This window comes from Cervus elaphus, chromosome 20, assembly GCF_910594005.1.
Source record: "Cervus elaphus chromosome 20, mCerEla1.1, whole genome shotgun sequence".
NCBI lineage: Eukaryota > Metazoa > Chordata > Mammalia > Artiodactyla > Cervidae > Cervus > Cervus elaphus.
The window spans coordinates 81,892,632-81,914,595 of NC_057834.1; the positions used below are offsets into that span (position 1 = coordinate 81,892,632).

Sequence of the window (21,964 nt, forward strand, 5' to 3'; positions counted from 1 at the left end):
AGGGAAGGTCCAAAGTTTTCATCAGAATTTCAAAAAATTCATGATACCCCTTCCCCCACTGGCTTATAGCAAAAAAAGAAGAAAACAGACAAACATTGGCTAAAATGATACCCTAAATGATAATAAAGTTAGTTGTAGGATACAGGTAAGGAATAGGCTGACTTAGACAATTCAGTTTATAAAGAAGATAAATCTACATATAGATCTATATGTTTTCTCTATATATAACTAATTTTTTTAAAGCAGGCTTAACTTTCTCTCCATGGTTTCAAGGAGTGAACTTGAAGCCCAACCAAAGAGGCACCAAACTGAAAAGACATAAAATAAATACACTGGGAATAAACTTAAGCAATGCTTTATTGTGACCACAAAGCACCAGTTCAATATGGCATTGACACACAGAGACTGAACAAATGTCTCTTTGAACAGAGATGTAGCAAGCCCACTTTTTCAAGTTCTTAAAAACAAGTACTCAAATCAGAAATCAAACAAAGCATCGGAGCAATTAAAAAAATATTACACCATCATGAAGGAATATATATATAGAAAAATATTCTGTACTGGTAACAAGGCTTTTTGATCTATAACTCTTGGCAAATTTCTTCAGGAACGATTATAAATACAAACCATAATGTGAAAAAAAAGTCTTCTTCAGAAATCAAGAACCAATTTAAAAGCAGATCTATGCAGAAAATACCATTAACCCCAATGAAAGCTAACTGAAGATAGATGGATATCCCCAAAACACAACAGAGTTTCTCTTTCCAGAGCTACAGTTCTGCTCCTAAAGGGGCCATGATGTACATCCATTTCCAACATGGCAGCATATCCCAGTGAAACCTTAATAAGGTCAAGTGGAGGACCCTCTATAAAAAAGGGTGTTGGCAATTCCATCCAAATAACACAAGCTCTAAGGAGCAGAGGACTTCAAGGGAGGTGCAATCCCTTTCTCTTTTATCCCCCTCCCCAAGTTTTCTTGCTTTTGATCTTCCCTGTTACAGTCAGTTACACCTGTAACTGGAAGATGCTCATTCCATTCAGTTCTTTTTTCAAGGAATTTGGGAAAGTAATCTATGAAGAAAACCCTCCTTGTGGGGAAGGGTATCTAATCTCATCAAAGACCACTCTATTTGACTAGGTCAACAAGGTAAACCATCCTGTTCGCGTGTCCTCACTCCTCCTGGCTGAGTTCAGGTTAGCTGATGGATTGCCTAGTCTATCCCATAGGATAACGTTTCATTTGATTGAAATTCTTTACATATACACATGTATGTATTCTGTTTACAAAGTTTCATCACATGAAACCAAATTCTGTCATTATGTATTTTTTGAGGTCCAAGACCCCAATTTGACTACTAGGAAGAGTTGTGCTTTAAATGCTTTGTCTGCAGAGGTTTTACATGATACTCGTAGATTTTCAGAGCAGGCCCCAGTTTTAACTGAAGTCCTGTCAACACATCATTTCTTGTCATCAGTAGCAGGGATTTTCCGTCAATTTCCTATAATGGAAGCAGAAGGTAAAGCCAACATGTAAGTCGAAAAGTTCAAGGATAATGAAGAAAAACGGAAGGTCAAAGGAAGACGTTTTTGTCTCCACACTAAAAACATTACTATTTTTTTTTAAAACTAGTGCCCCAAATGTAATCTTCTATTTTTATCTTCCATCTTCACCATTTATTTTGGAGCTAAATATAATCTATAGCTGATCTTGTTTTCAAGATCACATCACACATGTCACATCTTAAAAAAATGACAGCAAGCCTGGAGTATGTACCCTGAAGGACCAAAGACGAAGCTTCTGAAAGGAAGAATGATACTTTGCATTTATAAAATATTATTGAAGTTTAAGAAGAATTTTTGTCTATTTAATTCCAAAAATCACTCCATAAATTAGGACAGGCGGGAATTATCAACTTAATTTTATAGGCAAACCAAGGATAAAGGCAAAAAGTTAGCTTGCCCAGAAGTTACGAAAGAATGGCACAGAATTTGAATTCCCATCTGCCTACAGCCAAAGCCCATGTTCTTTTCATAACTCACTTCTGTTTCTCTTGACACTTAGAAGTAAATATGTGTTGTCTAGATGGACCAATGGGGACCAGAGGCAGGTTTTCTGAAACCTTTTCAATCAGAACAGTGGGCATTGGAAAAACGACTCTCCGAGAACTTCTTTCCTGCCCTTTAAAAGGAGAAACATCCTGCTTCAATCCGAATATCAATTCTCATGCTACCTGCTTCGTCTTAGTGGCGCCTCAAGAATCCAGATAAGGCAGCGAGGGGCAGGGCTGTGCCCACCGGAAATTCCCTTCCGGATTCTCCTTACAGTCCACGGACCCCCTCCTCTCAGGTACCCAACCCCGCGGACTTCTACTATGGAGACTACAAAACTGAAATGATGTAAAAGCAAGCTTCTGGTGAAAGAGATGAGGACCCCAAATATAGAAAGTAGTTTGAAACCTTTGGAAAAGAAGCACTGAGAAGAGTGCTGAATACAACCTTATCTTTGTCATTGTGAGGCGACGCTAAGCTGCTGCTAAGTCATTTCAGTCGTGTCCGACTCTGTGTGACCCCAAAGATGGCAGCCCACCAGGCTCCTCTGTCCCTGGGATTCTCCAGGCAAGAACACTGGAGTGGGTTGCCATTTCCTTCTCCAATGCATGAAAGTGAAAAGTGAAAGTGAAGTCGCTCAGTCGTGTCCAACTCTTAGCGACCCCATGGACTACAGCCCACCAGGCTCCTCCATCCATGGGATTTTCCAGGCGAGAGTACTGGAGTGGGGTGCCATTGCCTTCTCCGACGCTAAGCTAGTTCTAAGGAAACCTGGGTTCATGGCTGGACCAGCTGCGCATGCTCAGTAAACTCCACACAGCTATACGTGATTTTACCCGCCCCCCTCCCCACCACCAATGGGCAGACAAGGAGACACCGTGTGCACCTGCAGCTATGTAAAATTGTGACTCCCTCCCACTGCCCCCAGGAGGGCCATTCCTCCAAAGCCTCTCATGTATATTGCCAGGCTGTGAGGAAGATGTGCTCTCAATGTGTGACTGTGTGGGAGAAACAGCATTGAAGAAACACCCACTTTGTGACCTTAGGCAAGTCTTTTCCTCTGCTATCTCCTCAGCTGATAATATGGAATATTGAGTTTTGAGAGGATTTCATGAGATACCATTCTTGCAAGTGCTCCCTGAGCTAGGAGTTACATCATCACTGGTCAGTATTCCTGGACAGATCAGGGCCCTCATTTTACAATTATTTAAGGACATAGGAACTGACTTTCCAATCTTAATTATTTTCTGTTTAGGCAGCTAGCAATCCCAAAGACTGTCCATCAGCAAAACCTACAAGCCTGAGAGTTGGTAAATGACCCCTGACCCCTGGAAACTGCAGCAGCAGCAGCTCTGGGCATTGTGAGGTCACAGGAATCTGAACCACAGGTTACAGCAAAGCTCATGCTCTACCTCATGCCCTGAGATGAGTAGGGATTTGCTGGGGATGCTTCACACAACAGCAAAGCCTTCCCTGCTCTCCATTTTTCCTTTACTGCTGTTTGCTTATACTTAACTTACCACAAGGCAATGGCACCCCACTCTAGTACTCTTGCCTGGAAAATCCCATGGATGGAGTAGCCTGGTGGGCTGCAGTCCACGGGGTCACTAAGAGTCGGACACGACTGAGCGACTTCACTTTCACTTTTCACTTTCATGCATTGGAGAAGGAAATGGCAACCCACTCCAGAGTTCTTTCCTGGAGAATCCCAGGGACGGGGGAGCCTGGTGGGCTGCCGTCTATGGGGTCGCACAGAGTCGGACACGACTGAAGCGACTTAGCAGCAGCAGCAGCAACTTACCACATATTTTAAACAGGCACCAGGAAGAGATGACACTGCTTTCATTTCTATACAAGAAAACTTCCTTGACTAACTGAAAATGAAATTTTTTATATCTTTGTTGGCAAAAAGTCCTTCTACAACTCAGCATTTCTGTCAAAAGCCAAGTACGTCTGTGAAAAATGCTGAAATTTGGATTTTATTTAAGACAAAATGGAAAATTATGTTTCACGCTCCAATTTGATTTTCCTTTGTTTGGTAGCCACACTGCAGTTCACCTCGGATGAGGGTTTGTAAAAGACGACTCCATCTGGAATTTCTCATTTAAAAATTTTTGAAATGAACAGAATTCATATGTATAACAAAACTTAAACCAAAACTATTGCAGCTCAACTGAAAGAGAGTGGAGACGGCATAATGGAAATGGGATCTTTCAGGTCAAACAAACTGCAGTCTGAACTCTGTCTCCACAACTTATTGTGTGGCTCTGGGTAAGGGACTTAACTTCCCGGAGCCTCAGTTTCCAAGCTTGTAAAATGGAAATAAACCCCTGAAGGATTTGGGAGGTTAAAAAATGATTCATGTAAGGCACCTAGCACAGTGTCTGACATACAGGATGTTCTCAATGATTACTAAGTGGAAAAGTATAAGTTTTGAAAGAAATGGGATGTGTTCCCATTCCAAACCCACCTTCTCCTTCCTTTCTGGAAGTGTTCTCCCTGCCCGAAAGCTACCCTTTGCCAATGGGATGCAGGCATATTTTTGTTCAAGTTCAGAAAATCCACTGAGATTAAAAAAGTTAAAAGACTACATAAAAATGTGTCTTATAAAAATCACAAACATAGGAAAGTTCCCTATTTTAGATTAGATTAAGAAAGCTAATTCACTTGTTATATAACTTCTATAAAAGCTTGCAAGGCAAATGAAGCCCAAATTTTGCCAGTCAGCACAGTATACTAGAATGACATGAGACTGGAAATCAGAAGACGGAGGTTTCTAATGCAGACTCCATCAGTAACTTTCCACAAGGAAATGCTCCTCTGGAGTGTAGTTGTATATAAATGAAGGAGTTGGAGTGTGACCAGATCCAGTTAGACAAACAAAAACATCCCATGATTTTGTCTTAATCCAAAACAAAAATATAATTCACACCTTGGGATTTTGTTTTTGTTTCTGTGTTAAGTGGTAATCATTTGTTAGTTTCAGTGAAACTTTTTACATTGCTTCCGTTTTCTTGTTAGAATAACCAAGTGCCTGCTGGGAAATAAGACTCAAAATACTTGTCTACTTAAGTTCCTGAAATACCCATGCATGGAAGTAAGATTTAGAGATGACAGGTGTAAATTTCCAATGAGGGCAAGAACCTAGATCTAAAAATAAATGAGTAGAATCCATAGATGTTACAGCTCAGTAGATAAGCCTGTATTTTAGAGTAAGCCACTATCTTATTGCTGATTAGGTGGGGCCTGGGGCAGGTTACTTAATCTCTCTAAGCCTCATTTCCTTATTTGTATGATGGGGGAAAGCAGTACTCTACTGCTGAAAAGATTATTGAGATCACACATGTGAAGTGGAATTCCTGACTTCTACTGAGCATTAGATAAAATGCTGGCTATTTTTAAAAACATATTTAAGCAGTCTTTACCCATTTACTTTTCACTGTAACAACATTAATCTATATATAGGTGACTCAACTAAGCCTAATTGTGATATAGTCCACTGAAAATGTATGGAGAGAAAGGAGATGAGGTCAGAAGAGAAGAGGGCCATCAAGACAGAGGCAATGGCTAACAGGAAGGTAGGGTAGAATAAAAAGTCAGAAAGAGAAGTCGGGGGATTTGTGATGGTAGGACTCTGTACACCTCTCAGAAGGCCATATTTGTGGAGGTCTCTACTGTCCCAGATAGAGTACAGGGGGAAAGAGTTTCAGTTTAGAAGCAGAAGACTTGGGCTGGAAGCAAACTGTGGCTTCCTAGTTCCTCCTTGTGGAGCATTTGGCCCATCAGTCCTTTCTTCTGTGAAATGAGAAATCTAGACCAATTAGACCCTGCCCTGCAATGCAGGAGACCCTAGTTAGATTCATAGGTCAGTAAGATCTGCTGGAGAAGGGAAAGGCTACTCACTCCAGTATTCTGGCCTGGAGAATTCCATGGAGTATAGCCTATGGGGTCTCAAAAAGTCAGACACAACTGAGTGACTTTCACTCACTCACTCAGACCCTGTCCATTCCATTTCAACACATTCTCAGATTCCAGTTCTGTCTGGGATCAGCACCAGACACACCAGCCTCACAGCAAAGTCTCCCTATCAAAGAACACGGCAGCAACTCCTTACCCATGGCGTGGAGGAATCTGATGAAATAGGTGGTCTTTTCCCATTTTGGTCTTCTGGCTCACATTTTCTAGAACTTTCTTTATAACTACTTTCTTGCCATTCACTACCTGGCTATAAGTGGTGACCAGTTTGAAGTTTCCCATTCCACTGCTTATGAAGGGTACAAATGTCTTGGAGGAAGGGGAATTCGGCCCAGAGCCCAGGGATACAAAAGTAGAAAATCCTGTGTCCAGGATGGGGGTCACATCAAAGAAGGAGGAGCGGAATCTCCTGGCCCCTCCCACACTGTCAGTGGGAAAACAGTTTCCTGAGAAGAAGTCTTGATCTTCAAAGATGCTTTGAAAGTCACAGCATGGGCTTGCAAAGCGCAGTTCCTTCTTCAAATAATCCTTGTCCCTGCCATCTCTTCTGTTTTCCCTTTTGATGCAGTGCCTTCTGGTGTTGTCATAGTTGTCCCGTTTCTCGGCATCTGACAAGACCGCATAGGCCTCTGCTATTTGTTTGAACTTCTCCTCAGCTGCCTCCCGGTTTTCTGAGTTCTTGTCTGGGTGGACCCGAAGAGCTAACTGGTGATAGGCCTTCTTAATATCAGAGGAGGAAGCATTGTGAGGCACGCCTAGGACTTTGTAGTAATTCACCATGTTTCTTTAAAGGACTCTTCCTCACCAAGACAGAGTTTATTGTCTGAAGAATTTCCATATAACTTCAGAAAGGAAGATGGTGAGCTATGGAAGTCTACACTAAGGCCTTTTGAGTCTTATTACATGGTTCTTGGAACAAGAACCTTCTTGAGGAAGAATTCCTCTTTGGGGCTGATATCCTTTACACTGAACCCACTGCCGCCCTGCTGTCTGCAGCCCAGCATGGGTGGAGTTGATTATGACTCAACACTATCAGCCAGTGACTATCAGCTGATGCTGTGCTTGTCTTGCAATCCTATTGGTGGAAAATTGGGGGTGGACAGTATACATATTGGAGGGACTTCATCTAGTTAAAAAACACTGAGCAGCTTGTTAACAGAAAATGTGTGGCTCACAAAGAAATCTATCTCATTCATTAAAGTAACAGTCAGAAGCTGTTACTTTAACAAATGAGGTGTTGCATTTATATTATTTATGTGCTGTGCTTAGTCACTCAGTCATGTCCGACTATTTGTGACTATGTGGACTGTAGCCTGCCAGACTTCTCTGTCCAAGGGAATTCTCCAGGCAAGAATATTGGAGTGGTTTGCCATGCCCTTCTCCAGGGAATCTTCCCAACCCAGGGATTGAACCCAGGTCTTCCACATCACAGGCAGATTCTTTACCACCTGAGCCACCAGGGAAGCCCAAGAATACTGGAGTGGGTAGCCTGTCCCTTCTCTAGGTGATCTTTCTGACCCAGGAACCGAACCGGGGTCTCCTGAATGGAAGGAGGATTCTTTACCAGCTGAGCTACTAGGGAAGCCCTGTATCATTTATATCAAACACAAAATCGATGTTGGCTCATTCTGCAGGCTAATGCCTTCAGTAATGTAATGGATATTTCCTTGTGGATATCTGCTTCTGGTATAAAGCGGGTGATAAAGGGGCTCTATTACACAAAAAAATCATGTACACGTTTCTGATGAAGGAAAGGAACGAAACTCATGTCATCAAATGAGGAAACTAGGTTACAGAGATTTCTGGCCAGATAAGAAAGAACAGATTGAAGGAACAGCATTAGAAGTGAAGCCTTCCACGTACAGTCAGATATGGCTTCTTCACTTCAGCTGTTCTCTTAAAGTTAGCCTCTCTGGGCTTAAAAGATAGAACTGAGTATCAGTGTTGCAACAGCCAATGCTTTAAAGAATGGCTTTAAAGCTCAAGTGTAGCAAGGCTGATCTTTTCCCCAGGGCACACAACTACACATTTTCCAGACTTTCTTGCAATTGGGTGTGGCCGTGTGACCACATTCTGGCCAATGACAAGTGAAAGGATGACCTCTCTTCAGCATGACCCATAGAACCACCCACGTGTGCTCCTTCTTGCTCTTTATCCTTACACCAACTGTATGTCAGTTCCCAGGTGATCTTGAAAGCGTCCAGCTGAAGATGACAGAGCTCCCATCAGCCTAGGACCTTGAATTACAGTGAAGCAGAACACCCCCAACCAATCTCCTTAGACTATTTATAAAGTAAAAACCTTCTACTGTAGTTAAGCTATTATACCCATTTTCATGATGTCTGCTCTTAGTACACCAACCATTTCGATCACTTTACCTACTCCTATGTCATCAGCCAGAAGAGACCCACCTCTGTAACACTCAAAGTCCAATATCCTAATCTATCTCTCACTACTCCCTCCCATTAAATCCACTTTTTCATCTCAGTTTCTCTTTCTCCAGGGTAATGTGTCACCTGCTGACTCCTCTTTTGTATCAAGTCTGCACCCTTTGGGTGGGCCTGGGAACCATTCTTTTTACATGCTCTCTCGAATCACCCTCTTTAGTTGAGTCCTCCGCTGTGCCCATGCCATGAACACTCCATCAGGAACAGTTTAGCAATCAATCCAGGTTCTCTGATTCCTATACCTGGTGCAGTGGGGATGAGGGTGGGGGTGGGAATCAAGAAACCATGAAGATGAACACTAAACATGTGCAGTATACCAGTCTTGACTGGGTCAGGAGAATATATCAACAGTTCTTGTATTTACCCTTGCTCAGCTCCCTTTCCTTTTCCTCTTGGTGGCCATTCTTAACTTCACTACTCTCTCCTCTAGCTCCTTTTTAAACCTCTACCCATCCTATCCACTCTAAGCAGAGGAGCTTGCCTCTTGGTTAGCAAAAAAACCAGAAACTGTCAGGAACTCCCTGAATGTCCCCGAGGGAAAGGAACATCTCAGCTGTTTCTGCACACATGCTTTCCTTGCTCCCAGAGCACAGGAAGGACAGAGGAAGATGTACCAGGCTTGATCAGAATTAATCCCTTTATGTTCTTTTTTAAAATATAATAGTTGAATATTTTATCAACCAAGTTGAATCGTCATGTATATAACTTGACATTACATTCTATTGTGGTAAAATATGAAAGAAAGTGAAAGTGTTAGTCACTCAGTTGTGTCCGACTCTTTGTGACCCCATGGACTGTAGCCCACCAGGCTCCTTTGCCCGTGGAATTCTCCCGGCAAGAATACTGGAGTGGGTCGCTATTCCCTTCTTCAGGGGATCTTCCCAACCCAGGGATCAAACCTGAGTTTCCTGCATTGCAGGCAGATTACCTGTCTGAGCCACGGGGGAAGCCCAGTAAAATATATATAACACAAAAGAGACAATTTTAACTATTTTTAGGTGTACAATTTAGTGGTGGCATTAGTTATATTCACAATGTTATGCAATGATTGCCACTAATTTTTAAACTCCTCCATCACCAAAGAGAAACCCTATGAATCAGTAACCCCTTCCTTCCCTACTAGCCCTTGATAATCCCTAACCTGCTTGTGTGTCTATGAATTTGCCTATTTAAGATATCTCATATAAATGGAATCATACAATATTTGACTGGCCTATTTCACTGAGCATCATATTTTCAAAGTTCATTAACCTTGCAACTTGTATCAGAATTTCATTCTTTCTTATGAATGAATAACATTCCTTTGTATGTTCCATGATGGTGGTAGTTTAGTTGCTGAGTCATGTCTGACTCTTTTGCTGCCCCATGGACTGTAGCCTGTCAGGTTCCTCTGTTGATGGGATTTCCTAGGCAAGAATACTGGGGGGAGTGGAGGTTGCCATTTCCTGTTCCAGGGGAACTTCCCAACCCGGGGATCCAACCCATGTCTCCTGCACTGCTTTACTGCTAAAACCACCAGGGAAGCCTTGTATGTTCTAGACCACATTTTATTTATCCATTCATCTGTGCATGGACACTTGGGTTATTTCTACCTTTTGGTTATTGTGAGTAACGCTGCAATGAACATTTTTGTACAATTATCTATTTGAGTCCCTCTTTTCAGTTCTTTTGTGTGGAATTGCTGGGTCATATGGTGATTTCTTTTTCTTCAAGGCTTTCTTGATAGCTCAGTGGTAAAGAATCCACCTACAATGCAGGAGACATGGGTTCAATCCCTGGGTCAGCAAGATCCCATGGAAGAGGAAATGGCAATCCACTGCAGTATTCTTGCCTGGAAATAATCCCATGGACAGAGAAGCCAGGCGGGCTGCAGTTCACAAGGTCACAAAGAGTTGGACAGGACTAGGTACATGGTGATTATATGCCTAACCTTTTGAAGAACTGCCAGAACTGTTTTCTGTAGCAGCTGCACCTTTTTACATTCCCACCAGTGATGCAGGAGGGTTCAAATTTCTCCATATCCTTGTCCCTCCACCCTCTGATCTCACCCCTTTCCTTATCCTCAGGGATTTTGCTTCCTTGAACTGTTCTAAAGTTCAATCTATTTTTAACTATCCAATTTTTTTGGCTACTTCACTGCATCTAAATAAGTATTCTCTCTTAGAAAAGAGCCCTCATGTCTATACAACCCTCCCACTGCTGCTTCTCCCTCCACTTGCCTCCCATTCACTCCTCTACTTGGAGGAAAGTGTCCTCCATCTCCCAGGCCTCCCCTCAGCTCCAGTGAAACCCTACTGTCATCAGCTGACCTGCTGGGTCAATCTCTAGATCCATCCATTTATTCCTCTTAAAACTGACCTCTCGAATGGATAAGGAAGATGTGGTACATATACACAATGGACTATTACTCAGCCATAAAAAGGAAAGAAATAATGCCATTGGCAGCACCATGGATGGACCTTGAGATTGTCCTACTGAGAGAAGAAGTCAGACAGAGAAGGAGAAATATATGATATCCTTTATATGTGGAATATAAAAAGAAATAATATATATGACCCATACAAAACAGAAAGAAACTCACAGACTTAGAGATGAACTTATGATTGCCCAGAGGGAAGGCTAAGAAGAAGGGATAGTTAGGGTGTTTGGGATGGATGTATACACTGCTATACCAACAAGGACCTAACTGTGTAGCATATAGAACTCTGCTTAATGTAATGTGGCAGCTTGGATGGGAGGGGAGTTTGGGGAGAATGAGTACATGCATATGTATGGTTGAGCCCCTCTGCTATTCACCTGAAACTGTCACAACATTCATTGTTAATCAGCTCTACCCCAATATAAAATAAAAAGTTAAAAAATAAATAAATAACTGACCTCTCATAGATGTTCTGGACGATTTTGCAACTAACCAATCTAGAAATCTAGCAGTCATCACCCAACCCTCTTCCCTGTCCCATCTTGAGTAGTGAGCTCAATCCTGGTGCTAAGGCAGAGAACTGAGACAGGACAAATCTTCACCCTCCATTGCCATTGATCCACTAAATTCTTTTGACCATCTTCCCTAGACTTCCTAATGTTTCTTCCTTTCCATCCCCAGTGGAACAATTACAGCTTTCCTGTGTTTTGTCTCCTTTTTTCCAATGTTGACAATAGACTGGTCTTTGAAAAACACAAATTTCATCATGGTACTCCCCACTCAATACCCTCCAGTGGTTCCTATTCCCTCTCAGGCAAACAGACTCTGGACCCCTATTTATCTTTCAGTTTTATCCTCAGGGATTCCCTGCTCCACATGTCTTACTTTAAGGTACTAGGAGTTTTCAAGATAAATTATATTTTTTCATGTCCCCATACCATTGTATCTAATCCCCCTTCTGCCTAGAATCTTCTGTGCCTCCTTCAAATGATTCTTATACCTACAAGGCTTTCGGGTGGCCTTATTAAAGTAAAATAATACTTGTAATAATGACCATTATTTTACTTTAATAGTTTTATATTTATTTTCATAAGTTTTAGAAAAAGCTATAACTACTATAGAAACAACTGAACACATGAATAAGCCAAAGAAGCACCATGTACCTGGCTATCTTATAACTTCTCATTTCAAACAAATGATGTAAAAATCATTTGGGGTTTTGGTTTATAGAAATCTATTCTATTTCATTCAATCAAAAAATTCAGAAGTTTCTTATCAGTTTTGCTTTCCATTCTCTTGGATGTTTTCTTATTGCTAACATTACCCATTTGTTTTTTTAACTCTTTCTTTTCAAAATTTTTGTGGGCTTAAAGGACATATGAGCAGAGTTTGAGTTGCCATTTCCCCTGTTCATTATGCTACAAAATAGTCTAAGCATTTCAGAAGCCTTCAACTGTTGAGAAATATCATGTGTCAAAGCACCTTGAATACTTCTAGGTATTATAATATGCTGACAAGGTAATAAAAGTTATTTCCATTTTGTGGGATTTTAACTGGCCTAATTCAGAACTGGATTTAACATGAAGCTAATGAAGTTTAAATTTTGTCTAAGCAAATTTGTATCATAATTTTGTACTTTTATTACAAAAGAAGGCTTTTATAATTGTATAATCTTAATCGCTTTCTCCCCCCGCCTCCACAAACCTGGATTTGTCTTGGATCTGATTAGAAGTGTCTGTCTACAATCACTACAGCTGAAGTCCATCTGACCACAACTTAGGACACAGAGTAGGGCTCAGAGTTGCTCTGATTGGCCTGTCCACTTTACTGCTCCATCTGAGGAAGTTACTGTTACTTGGCAATTTGTAGCAATAAATTATTTTATTTATAGTTAGTAAGTCAGTGGCCTCAGGAACATTATCAAAAGTTAGTAATAAGCCATCTGAAAAGAACTATCAGTCTTGGCATTTCAGATGAACAGCTTTAACAATCAATTGGACATTTTACAGTAAAATACTGTTTCAGTCACATGGTTTGGGGGATGTGAGAAGATAATGGAGTAAAATTAGTCACCATGAGTTGCATGTTATTTTGTCATGATACTCTGAGAAAAAAATGATCTTAGTGATACATATTATTCCAGAAACAGATTCACTGATGTCGCTCACTTGTGAGTTTGTGGATCTGAACAATATGAGTTATGTGACAGTGACTGAATGGCAGCTCTCCATTTCCATTTTCTCCACATACATGCTGAGTGTGTGAGTCAGATAAAGAAGATATGAAGTGACTGCCCTACAACAGGCAGGTAGGGTCCAGTGGGAGTGATGAACTTGCTGTGAAGGACTTAATTTGCAACTGAAAGCACCATCAGTAGCTTCTCAGTTAGCCTTCAGAGTTTAACAAAATAAACTTTATCCTAAATGTTCTATGTAAGGAAGGTGGAGGTGCCTCTGAATGAATTAGTCAAGAAGTTCTTTCTTAAAAACTAAACTATTAGGAAAGTAAGTTACCTTTGACTCTTGAAAAGCAGGTGCCTCACATCCCTGGGCAAGTGCCAACTTTTTATCATCTAGCTGTGCCTTGTGTTGTGCATTGAAAGCTTACTTCATGAAGGCCAGTTGAAAGGTAACACCTGACTCTTAAAGCAGGAACTTGAGCAATATTTGGCTTGTTTAACTCAACATTCATCATAGAAATCTGAGTCCCAGAAAGGCCAACCCTGCAGGGTCTTCTAATGACCATGAGTTGATCAGAAGGAAAGAAACCAGGAGTCATGACCCTCACTCATGTCCTTCACATCACAGCCTAAGAGGTTTGAATGCTGGAAGACGCTTAGGAAAAGAGCCACCACACCACCATGTTGGTGGGAATGAGAGACAGTGTTGGCAATAGCTGTAATCACTGCCTTGTCTAGGAAGGGATCCCAGTGTCTCCTCCTCTTATGGGCCAGTGAGTCCTCTGGGGGGCAATGTTAATGAGGCCAGTGGGCCGACAGAGAGCCATGTCACTGGTCATGACAGAATGGCCAGAACAGGAAACGACCCCAAACACACACACTGTTGACAGTGGATCCTTGGTGCACGGGTGTGGAGGGGGCTGGGCAGGTGCCTAGGCCTTCCCTCTTGATAATTTTTTTGGTCTGTACTTGTGGCTCACACAGAAGCTCAAAAGAAGTTGGTCAGAGGAAAACTTGATGGTGATAACTGCACCAGTGGGAAACTTAGGGGAGATAATTATTAGGTGTCAGTGTGCTTGCATAGAGAAAAGGAGGTTACACAAAGATCCCTCGGCTAATCCAGCTGCCCCTCCATACCACAGGAACATGGGACATTCCTGCACTTTGGACAAATCAATGGCCTGACCTCTTCCAAAGGAACATGCTGCTAGAAATCCACCTCTGAGTCTGGTTGCTACAACAACAGGATATCCAGTAATGTATTGTGAGACCATACCAAGAAGATGGACATTCCCCTGAAAGTCAGCACATGTCATGGTGGACATGTCTGGCATCAGTGTCCGTGTCTTAGTCAGCTTAGGCTGCTGTAACAAGACACCAAGGATCAGGTGGCCTAAACAACAGAGCTTTATTATTCAGTCAGGAGGCAGGAAGTCCAAGATCACAGTGCCAACATGTGGCTCTTGGTGAGGGCCCTCTTCCCCCCTTGCAGATGGCTGCCCTTGTGCTACATCCTCACATATAACACAGAGAGAAAGAGCAAACTCCCTTTCCAGGGCATTTACCCCATCATGAGGGCTCCAGCCTCAAAACCTCATCTAAATCTATCTCCTGAAGGCCCTACTTCCAAACACCATCACCCTGGGAGTTAGGGTTTTAAAATGAATTTGAGGGGGACAAACATTCCATCCATAACAGCCAAGAAACTAAGCTCTCACATCAACTAAGACGTGCTGCGTTTGGCAACTGTACTACCCTTTCTGAACCTGCCATTTTCTAAGGTGGTTTAGGGGATGCTCACTTTCCTGGCCTGCTTCTATCACATGGAAGGGCGGAGCCTACCCTATGGAGATTTAGGGATGTGGCCATTCTTTTTCTCTCTCAGCTGCTGTGACCTAGAAGTGCCTAAAAGGGTCCTGTGTTCGGGCTGGGGGTAGCCTGTAGTCTTGCCATCGGGGATGAATGTGGTGAGTGACTGCTGACTGCTTGGGGTTCATTTCCAGGAAGATCATGGGAGGTGAAACACTGAAGGCCTCTGAAGCATGATGATGGAAGAGGCAGGTTAACATAGCAGAGGATCCTGATCCTCAGTCCTCATGAAAAGCACAGCAGCTGCTTGTCTTGTCAGCCTGAGTCTGGCCAGTGGTTGCTTCCTTGCAAAGTTTACCTCCTTTAATGAGAAGAGGAAAGACATGAGATTCAAAGTAGGAGGAAGATTCAAATCACTTCCAGAGAATAATTCAAGGCAGATTCTTTCCCTTTCCAATTACCTTTCCATAAGAATGAAGTAACTTGAGCATCTAGACCATGCTTGCAAAATTCCACTCCCTCAGGAATTCATTTCTCAGGCTCCAGAGGTGAAGAAACAAGATGGTGTTCCTTTCCTCCCTTGAAGGACTTCTGAATGAGATGCTTTGGGGAACTGTGTCCCCTTTTGACTCCCACGTCACTGGTGCTAGACTGATGTCATCCCTGGGAGAAAGGGCCTGCTCCTGGGCTGAGCTCAGAGCTGGCCAGTTCCACTTCAGAGTCTGAAAGGCCCAAAGAATACCCTCCACCCCTAGTCTGGGCCATCTGCATCAGAGGAGTCTGAGCAAAAGCTCCTTCTGAAAATTGCTTCTGGGCAGCCGGGAATCTGGCCAAGAGACCTTTTAGCTAAGTTCTTTTTTTTTTGTTAACCTTTCATAATATTATTTAAATTTAATTTTAGAAGTGAGTTATTCAACTGCAATGACACAAATGGACATTATAACATTAGACCAAAATAAAATATGTTTCAGCTGATCAGCCTTCCACTTTCCAACCGCAGTTATTTCCCCCCACAATTTTGTTATAAAAAATTTCAAACATAAAGTTGTAAGAATATTTTAGGGAGTACCTGCATTCCCACCACCTAGATTCTACAGTGAATATATTTCATGCTTACTGTATCATATGTCTCTCCATCTACTCATCCTTCTATGCAACTGTGAATCTGTATTCTGATGCATTTCAAAGTAAGTTGCATAATCAGCATACTTCGCCCCTAAATACTTCAGTTTGTATACCATTAATTATTTTTCATAGGTCTTTTCCTATTCCCTGGTGGGATTTCCTGGTGGCTCAGACAGTAAAGCGTCTGTCTGCAATGCAGGAGACCCGGGTTGATTCTTGGGTAGGGAAGATCCCCTGGAGAAGGCAATAGCAGCTCACTCCAGTACTCTTGCCTGGAAAATCCCATGGACAGAGGAGCCTAGTAGGCTAGAGTCCATGGGGTCCCAAAGAGTCAGACACGACTGAGCAATGTCACTTTCATAGGTCTTTTACTTCTGAGGAAAAAATTTACTGGCTGTGTAATACACAAATCTGGATCACTTGCATATGTTTGTGCATAAGCAGTGACCAATGCATATACCCATAATCCAAAGCTTTATCAAGATGCAAAATGCTACCATCCCTCAGAAAGTTCCCTCACGCTCCTTCCCAGTCATCCCCCTCTCCTACCTACCCAGAGGCAAGCATTGTCTGATTTTTTTTTCTATCATGAGTGTATTTTCCTGTTTTCATCCTTTATCTAAACAGAACTGCTATGGTCTGAATGTGTTCTCCCCCAGATTTGTATGTTGAAACCAATCCCCCAATGGATCTTGAGGGTATTAGTATCGATATTAAGAGCCGGGCCCTTTGGGAGGCAATTATTAATAGATGATGAGAACAGAGCCCCCATGTGTATCTGGGCCTTTATAAAAGTGGGCCCAGAGAGCTTGCTCATCCCTTCCTCTGTGAGGACACAGCAAAATGATGGCTGCCTAGGAAGTGGGCCCTCACCAGACACCCAGTCAACTAATGCCTTCATCTTAGACTTCCTACCTGCAAAATATGAGAAATAAGTGTTGCTTATAAGTCACACAGTTCATGGTATTTTTGTTATAGCAACCCACATGGATTAAGACAAAAACCATTCAGAACAAGATCTTTTATGTAGAGTTTCTCTCATTCAGCATAATGTTTTAAGATTCATCCAAACTGTTGTGTGTATCAGTAGTTCATTTTTCTTTATTCCACTGTAAGACTAGACCACAGTTTGTCTATTCACTCTCCTATTGATGGACACTTGAGCTTCCAGTTTTGGACTATTAGGAATAAAGCTACTTGAACAGTGTTGTGCAAATCTTTGGTGGACATATGCTTTCATTTCCCTTGGGTAAACATTCTGGAATGAAGCTACTAGATCATGGGGTAGATACAAGAGTGTTTTTTTTTACACTCCCACTAACAATGTAGATGAGTGTGGTTGCTCTATATCCTCACGAACATTTGCTATCAGTCTTTCTAATTTTAGCTGTCCTGGTGGGTGTGAAGTGATTTAAGCTGTTATTCTGGCAAATTTTCCAAGTTAACAAAAAACACATATGCAGGGATAAAGTTGAAGAAAATACTGGTTGAAGGAAATCTAGAGATTAGATTTATGTATGATATTAGAGAAGTGCACTTTTCTATATACGGCATTAGATATTTATTAGAATACAAGATATATATTTCATCAGAAAACATGATATTAGAAAATTGCACTTATCCAAACCCAGCTTGAGAGAGTAAGAAATGGCTAAAGGGATGTGCAAGAAGCAGCGAAATGCATTGCTCAGTTTATAATTCTCTCAATTACATTATAAAATTAGAAGAGTGAACTTAATGCTTAGAATACTGCAGACTTCATTGGTAGGGAAACGGGAACTCTGTGTTTCCCTACAGAACTGGTCTGGTGTGGATCGCATGTATCCTGATTTGCTTCCTCATGGTCAAAACCCTTTGAAAACCATCCCTACAGTGCTGGCCCAGCCTGGAAAATGGAATCAGCAATCACCCAGACAATTGGGAGGGATTCCCTGCTCTTCCCTCCATCTCTCCAGTATCAACACTGGACCTGAGTGAGGGAATTCACATTTGGGGGGCATCAAGGTTGGGCCAGCATCTACCCGAGGCAAGGTGCCTTCATCACTGCCCTTTAATTCTCATAATACCACCCTACCAAGTTAGGCACTGAGAACCTGGTGTTACAGATGTGAAAACGTGACTCAGAGAGTCATAGCATTTGCCTGGGATCACACAGAATTACAAGAACCAGGATTGAAGCCCAAACCCTGTGCTCTTTCCATTCAACTTTGCTCAGCACCCAGCAAACACATTGGAGGAGGCTTAAGTAACAGCTCAGGTGGCGCAGAGGCCAGCAGCAGACAGGAGCGTGTCTCTCCGCCAGATTCGCCCCTGCTTTTCCTCTTTTCCTGTGTTCTGCTTCCTCGTGTGATTGTGTTGAAGGCAGGGCTGGGCCATCTTTCAGAAGATGCAGATGTAGATGAGACTTGGCCCTCCTCTCTGCAGCTGCGCCCATGTCTCTGTCTCAGCGCTTGGGTTTTCCTCTTGCAGGAGGGAATCATTAGCTTGTCACTTCCGTACTCCCCTTCCCCACCCTCTTACTTTCCCAGGGGCTGGGGTGACCTGGAGCCTCACTGATCCCTCACCGCTCTCTATGCCTTTCCTTCTCAGTCCCTTCTGCTTGTTGTGGGGAAGAGAGGCAATCATGTTCATTGTGTATTTCTCTAGACTGAGTTACCTGTTCCTGAAATGCACTAGCTTGCTCCTCAAATCCTGCCATTCGGAAGTAATTGACGACATCCATCACGGCCCAGTCTGCAGGATCAGGTGGCCTCCCGTTCTCCATGGAACTGCAAAATAAAATATCAATCAGGACGGTTATCAGGGCAGAGCATGCTCACGATCGTGTGTGGCCAGGTCCCCACTTGGTCTCCCGGGGGCAGGCCTGGGTCAGCTCATTGCAACCGGGGGCCCAGACCCCCCTGTACACGCTTCAGGACCAGAATCATTCTTGTGTTTCTTGGGTTCAGAAGATCATTGCTCTCACTGGCCCAGTCACTGCTTTCTCTATAAACCTTTAATATAAAGTATTCCCTCATGTATTGTTTCTTAATTTAGAGATATTTGCAGTGGTCCAATGACTTCTGGCAGCCCACAATATGATATTCACACTCCCGAACTAAGAATACCAGACCTTTTACAATACGGCCCCAACACATCACCACTTTCCCCACCCCCATCCCCATATATCCAGGGCCAAAGCCATTCCCCAACAGCCAGGCCTTTCTGGTGCTGTTCTAGCCACTGAAGGCCCCCCTCAGCTGTCTCTGAAAAAATCCTATCCTTCCTACTGGATCAAATGCCATGGTCCCTGTGAGGCATTTTCTGCTCCACCTGAAAGTGTATTAGTTATAACCGCCTCTGAGTTCCAGACCTCCATTCTAACTCCTATCAGAGCACTTTCCACATTGTATTATACTCTGTTTATTAGATAGTCTCTAGACTTTCTATTAAAGTGGGAGATGTGGGCTGAAGATGTACATTTGGGTCTGGACCAGTTCTCACTTTATTATTCCTTGCATCAACCAAGTTGTTAGGAATTCAATCAATGTTCAGGCAAGTAGATGTGGATCAAGCATTTGTTTGAGAGGGTTTCTGAGTAACCTCACTGGATTTAGACAGGAAAGGAGGAAAGGTGGAATAGAGAAAGAGTGGACCTGCAGTTACTGTGTCTCTGCTTATTTCTGTGTTTCAAGCGTACCTGTTTGGATTTCTCTATGTCTTGTCCATGGTGATTCTTCTAGAGTATACATCCCATCACATTGTTCCCTGCTTCCAAACTTTCAAAGGCTTCCCACTGCTCTTTGGATAAATTCCAAATAGCTTCACCCGGCTCAGGAGGTCCTTCAGGACCAAGCCCCTTCCTAGTCCTCCAGCTGGGAATACATTTGGTGAGTAAAACAGAATAGTCCTTACTTTGGTTGCACATAGCATGGGGGAGTAGACACTGACTCACAATCACACAACTAAATGCATAGCCCTGCAATGTAGCTGAGGATGGGTACTCTGTACTACGGCAGCGGGAGGGCATACGAGCAGCTTTCCTGTGGAAGTTTCTTTTCAGGTAAGGTCTAGAGAGCAGCCCGAAAGTTAACCATATAAAGAAGTCAGGTAAAGATTATTTCAGGCTCTCTGACAGGGATACATACAGAGAGCCATGCTGGTCTTGGATGCCACATTGAGGATTCTGAATTTTAGTCTAGGAGCAATGGGATTTGTTAAATGGTCTGAAGTAATGGGCGTGACCTGATCTGACTCATATTTCTGGAAAAAAGAGTATTGGAGAGGAGCCAGAGGAGAAGACAGGACCAAGCAAGAGCTCATGGTGACTGAGACTATGGTAGAAAAGGAGAGAAACATGGATTTAAAAAGTATTTAACCAACAGAATCAGCAAGACTTAGTGGTGGACTAGTGCATGCATAGATTCAAGGCATTAGATCTGATGGACAGAGTGCCTCAAGAACTATGGACAGAGGTTCATAACACTGTACAGGATGCAGTGATCAAAACCATCCCCAAGAAAAAGAAATGCAAAAAGGCAAAATGGATGTCTGAGGAGGCCTTACAAATAGCTGAGAAAAGAAGAGAAGCAAAAAGCAACAGAGAAAGTGAAAGATATACATAACAAATGCAGAGTTCCAGAGAAAGGCAAGGATAAGAAGGCCTTCTTCAATTAACAATGCAAAGAAATGGAGGAAAACAATTGAATGGGAAAGACTAGAGATTTCTTCAAGAAAATTATAAATAGCAAGGGGACATTTCATGCAAAGATGGGCACAATAAAGGACAGAAATGGACCTAACAGAAGCAGATGATATTAAGAAGAGGTGGCAAGAATACTCAGAACTATACAAAAAAGAACTTAATGACCCAGATAACCACAATGGTGTGATTACTCACCTAGAGTCAGACATCCTGTAGGGCAAAGTCAAGTGAGCCTTAGGAAGCATCACTATGAACAAAGCTAGTGGAGGTGATGGATTTCCAGCTGTGCTATTTCAAATCCTAAAAGATGATGCTGTTAAGGTACTACACTCAAAATGCCAGCAAATTTGGAAAAGTCAGCAGTGGCCACAGGACTGGAAAAGGTCAGTTTACATTCCAATCCCAAAGAAAGGCAAGGCAAAGAATGTTCAAACTACCACACAATTTCATTCATCTCACATGCTAGCAAGGTCATGCTCAAAATCCTCCAAGGTAGGTTTCAACAGTACATGAACTGAGAACTTCCAGATGTTCAAGGTGGATTTAGAAAAGGCAGAGGAACCAGAGATCAAATTGCCAACATCTGTTGGATCATAGAAAAAGCAAGAGAGTTCTAGAAAGCATCTACTTTTCCTTCACTGACTACGTTAAAGCCTTTGACTGTGTGGATCACAACAAACTGGAAAATCCTTAAAGAGATGGGAATACTAGACTACCTTACCTGTCTCCTGTGAAACCTGTATGCAGGTCAAGAAGCAATAGCTAGAACTGAATATGGAACAACCAACTGGTTCTAAACTGGGAAAGGAGTACATCAAGGCTGTATATTGTCACCCTGTTTATTTAACTTATATGCCGAGTACATCATGAGAAACGCTGGGCTGGATGAAGCACAAGCTGGAATCAAGATTGCTGGGAGAAATATCAATAACCTTAGATATGTAGATGATATAACCCTTATGACAGAAAGCAAACAGGAACTAAAGAACCTCTAGATGAAGGTAAAAGAGGAGAGTGAACAAGCTGGCTTAAAATTCAACATTCAAAAAACTAAGATCGTAGCATCTGGTCCTGTTACTTCATGGCAAAAAGATGGGCAAACAATGGAAACAGTGACAAACTTTATTTTCTTGGGCTCCAAAATCACTGCAGATGGTGACTGAAGCCATGAAATTAAAAGACACTTGATCCTTGTAAGAAAAACTATGACAAACCTAGAAGTGAAGTGAAATGAAGTGAATCGCTCAGTTGTGTCTGACTCTTTGTGACCCTGTGGA

General features: G+C 42.4%; 2 protein-coding genes across 9 annotated transcripts in view; both read right to left on the minus strand.

Moving 5' to 3' along the window:
* Nucleotides 1-341: 341 nt before the first annotated feature.
* Nucleotides 342-21,964, minus strand: part of SAMD13 (sterile alpha motif domain containing 13) — a 50,761-nt gene continuing 29,138 nt past the window's right edge. For 4 of the 8 annotated variants that reach the window (XM_043878020.1, XM_043878021.1, XM_043878022.1 and 1 more), the window contains 2 exons: nt 18,660-18,771; nt 16,350-18,465 (listed from right to left, as the gene is read on the minus strand). In XM_043878020.1, coding sequence (XP_043733955.1) covers nt 18,205-18,465; nt 18,660-18,771 — 373 coding nt within the window. In that variant the 3' untranslated portion in view covers nt 16,350-18,204. Of the gene's footprint in view, nt 1,500-14,453; nt 15,240-16,349; nt 18,466-18,659; nt 18,772-21,964 lie in introns of those variants that run through there. The other 4 variants (XM_043878025.1, XM_043878023.1, XM_043878026.1 and 1 more) reach the window with 2 other exon arrangements.
* LOC122677776 (dnaJ homolog subfamily B member 6-like) lies at nt 6,054-7,346 on the minus strand. The gene has a single exon (XM_043878018.1). The coding sequence runs from the start codon at nt 6,802-6,804 to the stop codon at nt 6,160-6,162; it is 645 nt and encodes a 214-aa protein (XP_043733953.1). The 5' UTR covers nt 6,805-7,346; the 3' UTR covers nt 6,054-6,159.

Coding starts and splice junctions, on each gene's coding strand:
- LOC122677776 (XM_043878018.1), bottom strand. CDS start 6,804: ATGGTGAATTACTACAAAGTCCTAGGCGTGCCTCACAATGCTTCCTCC.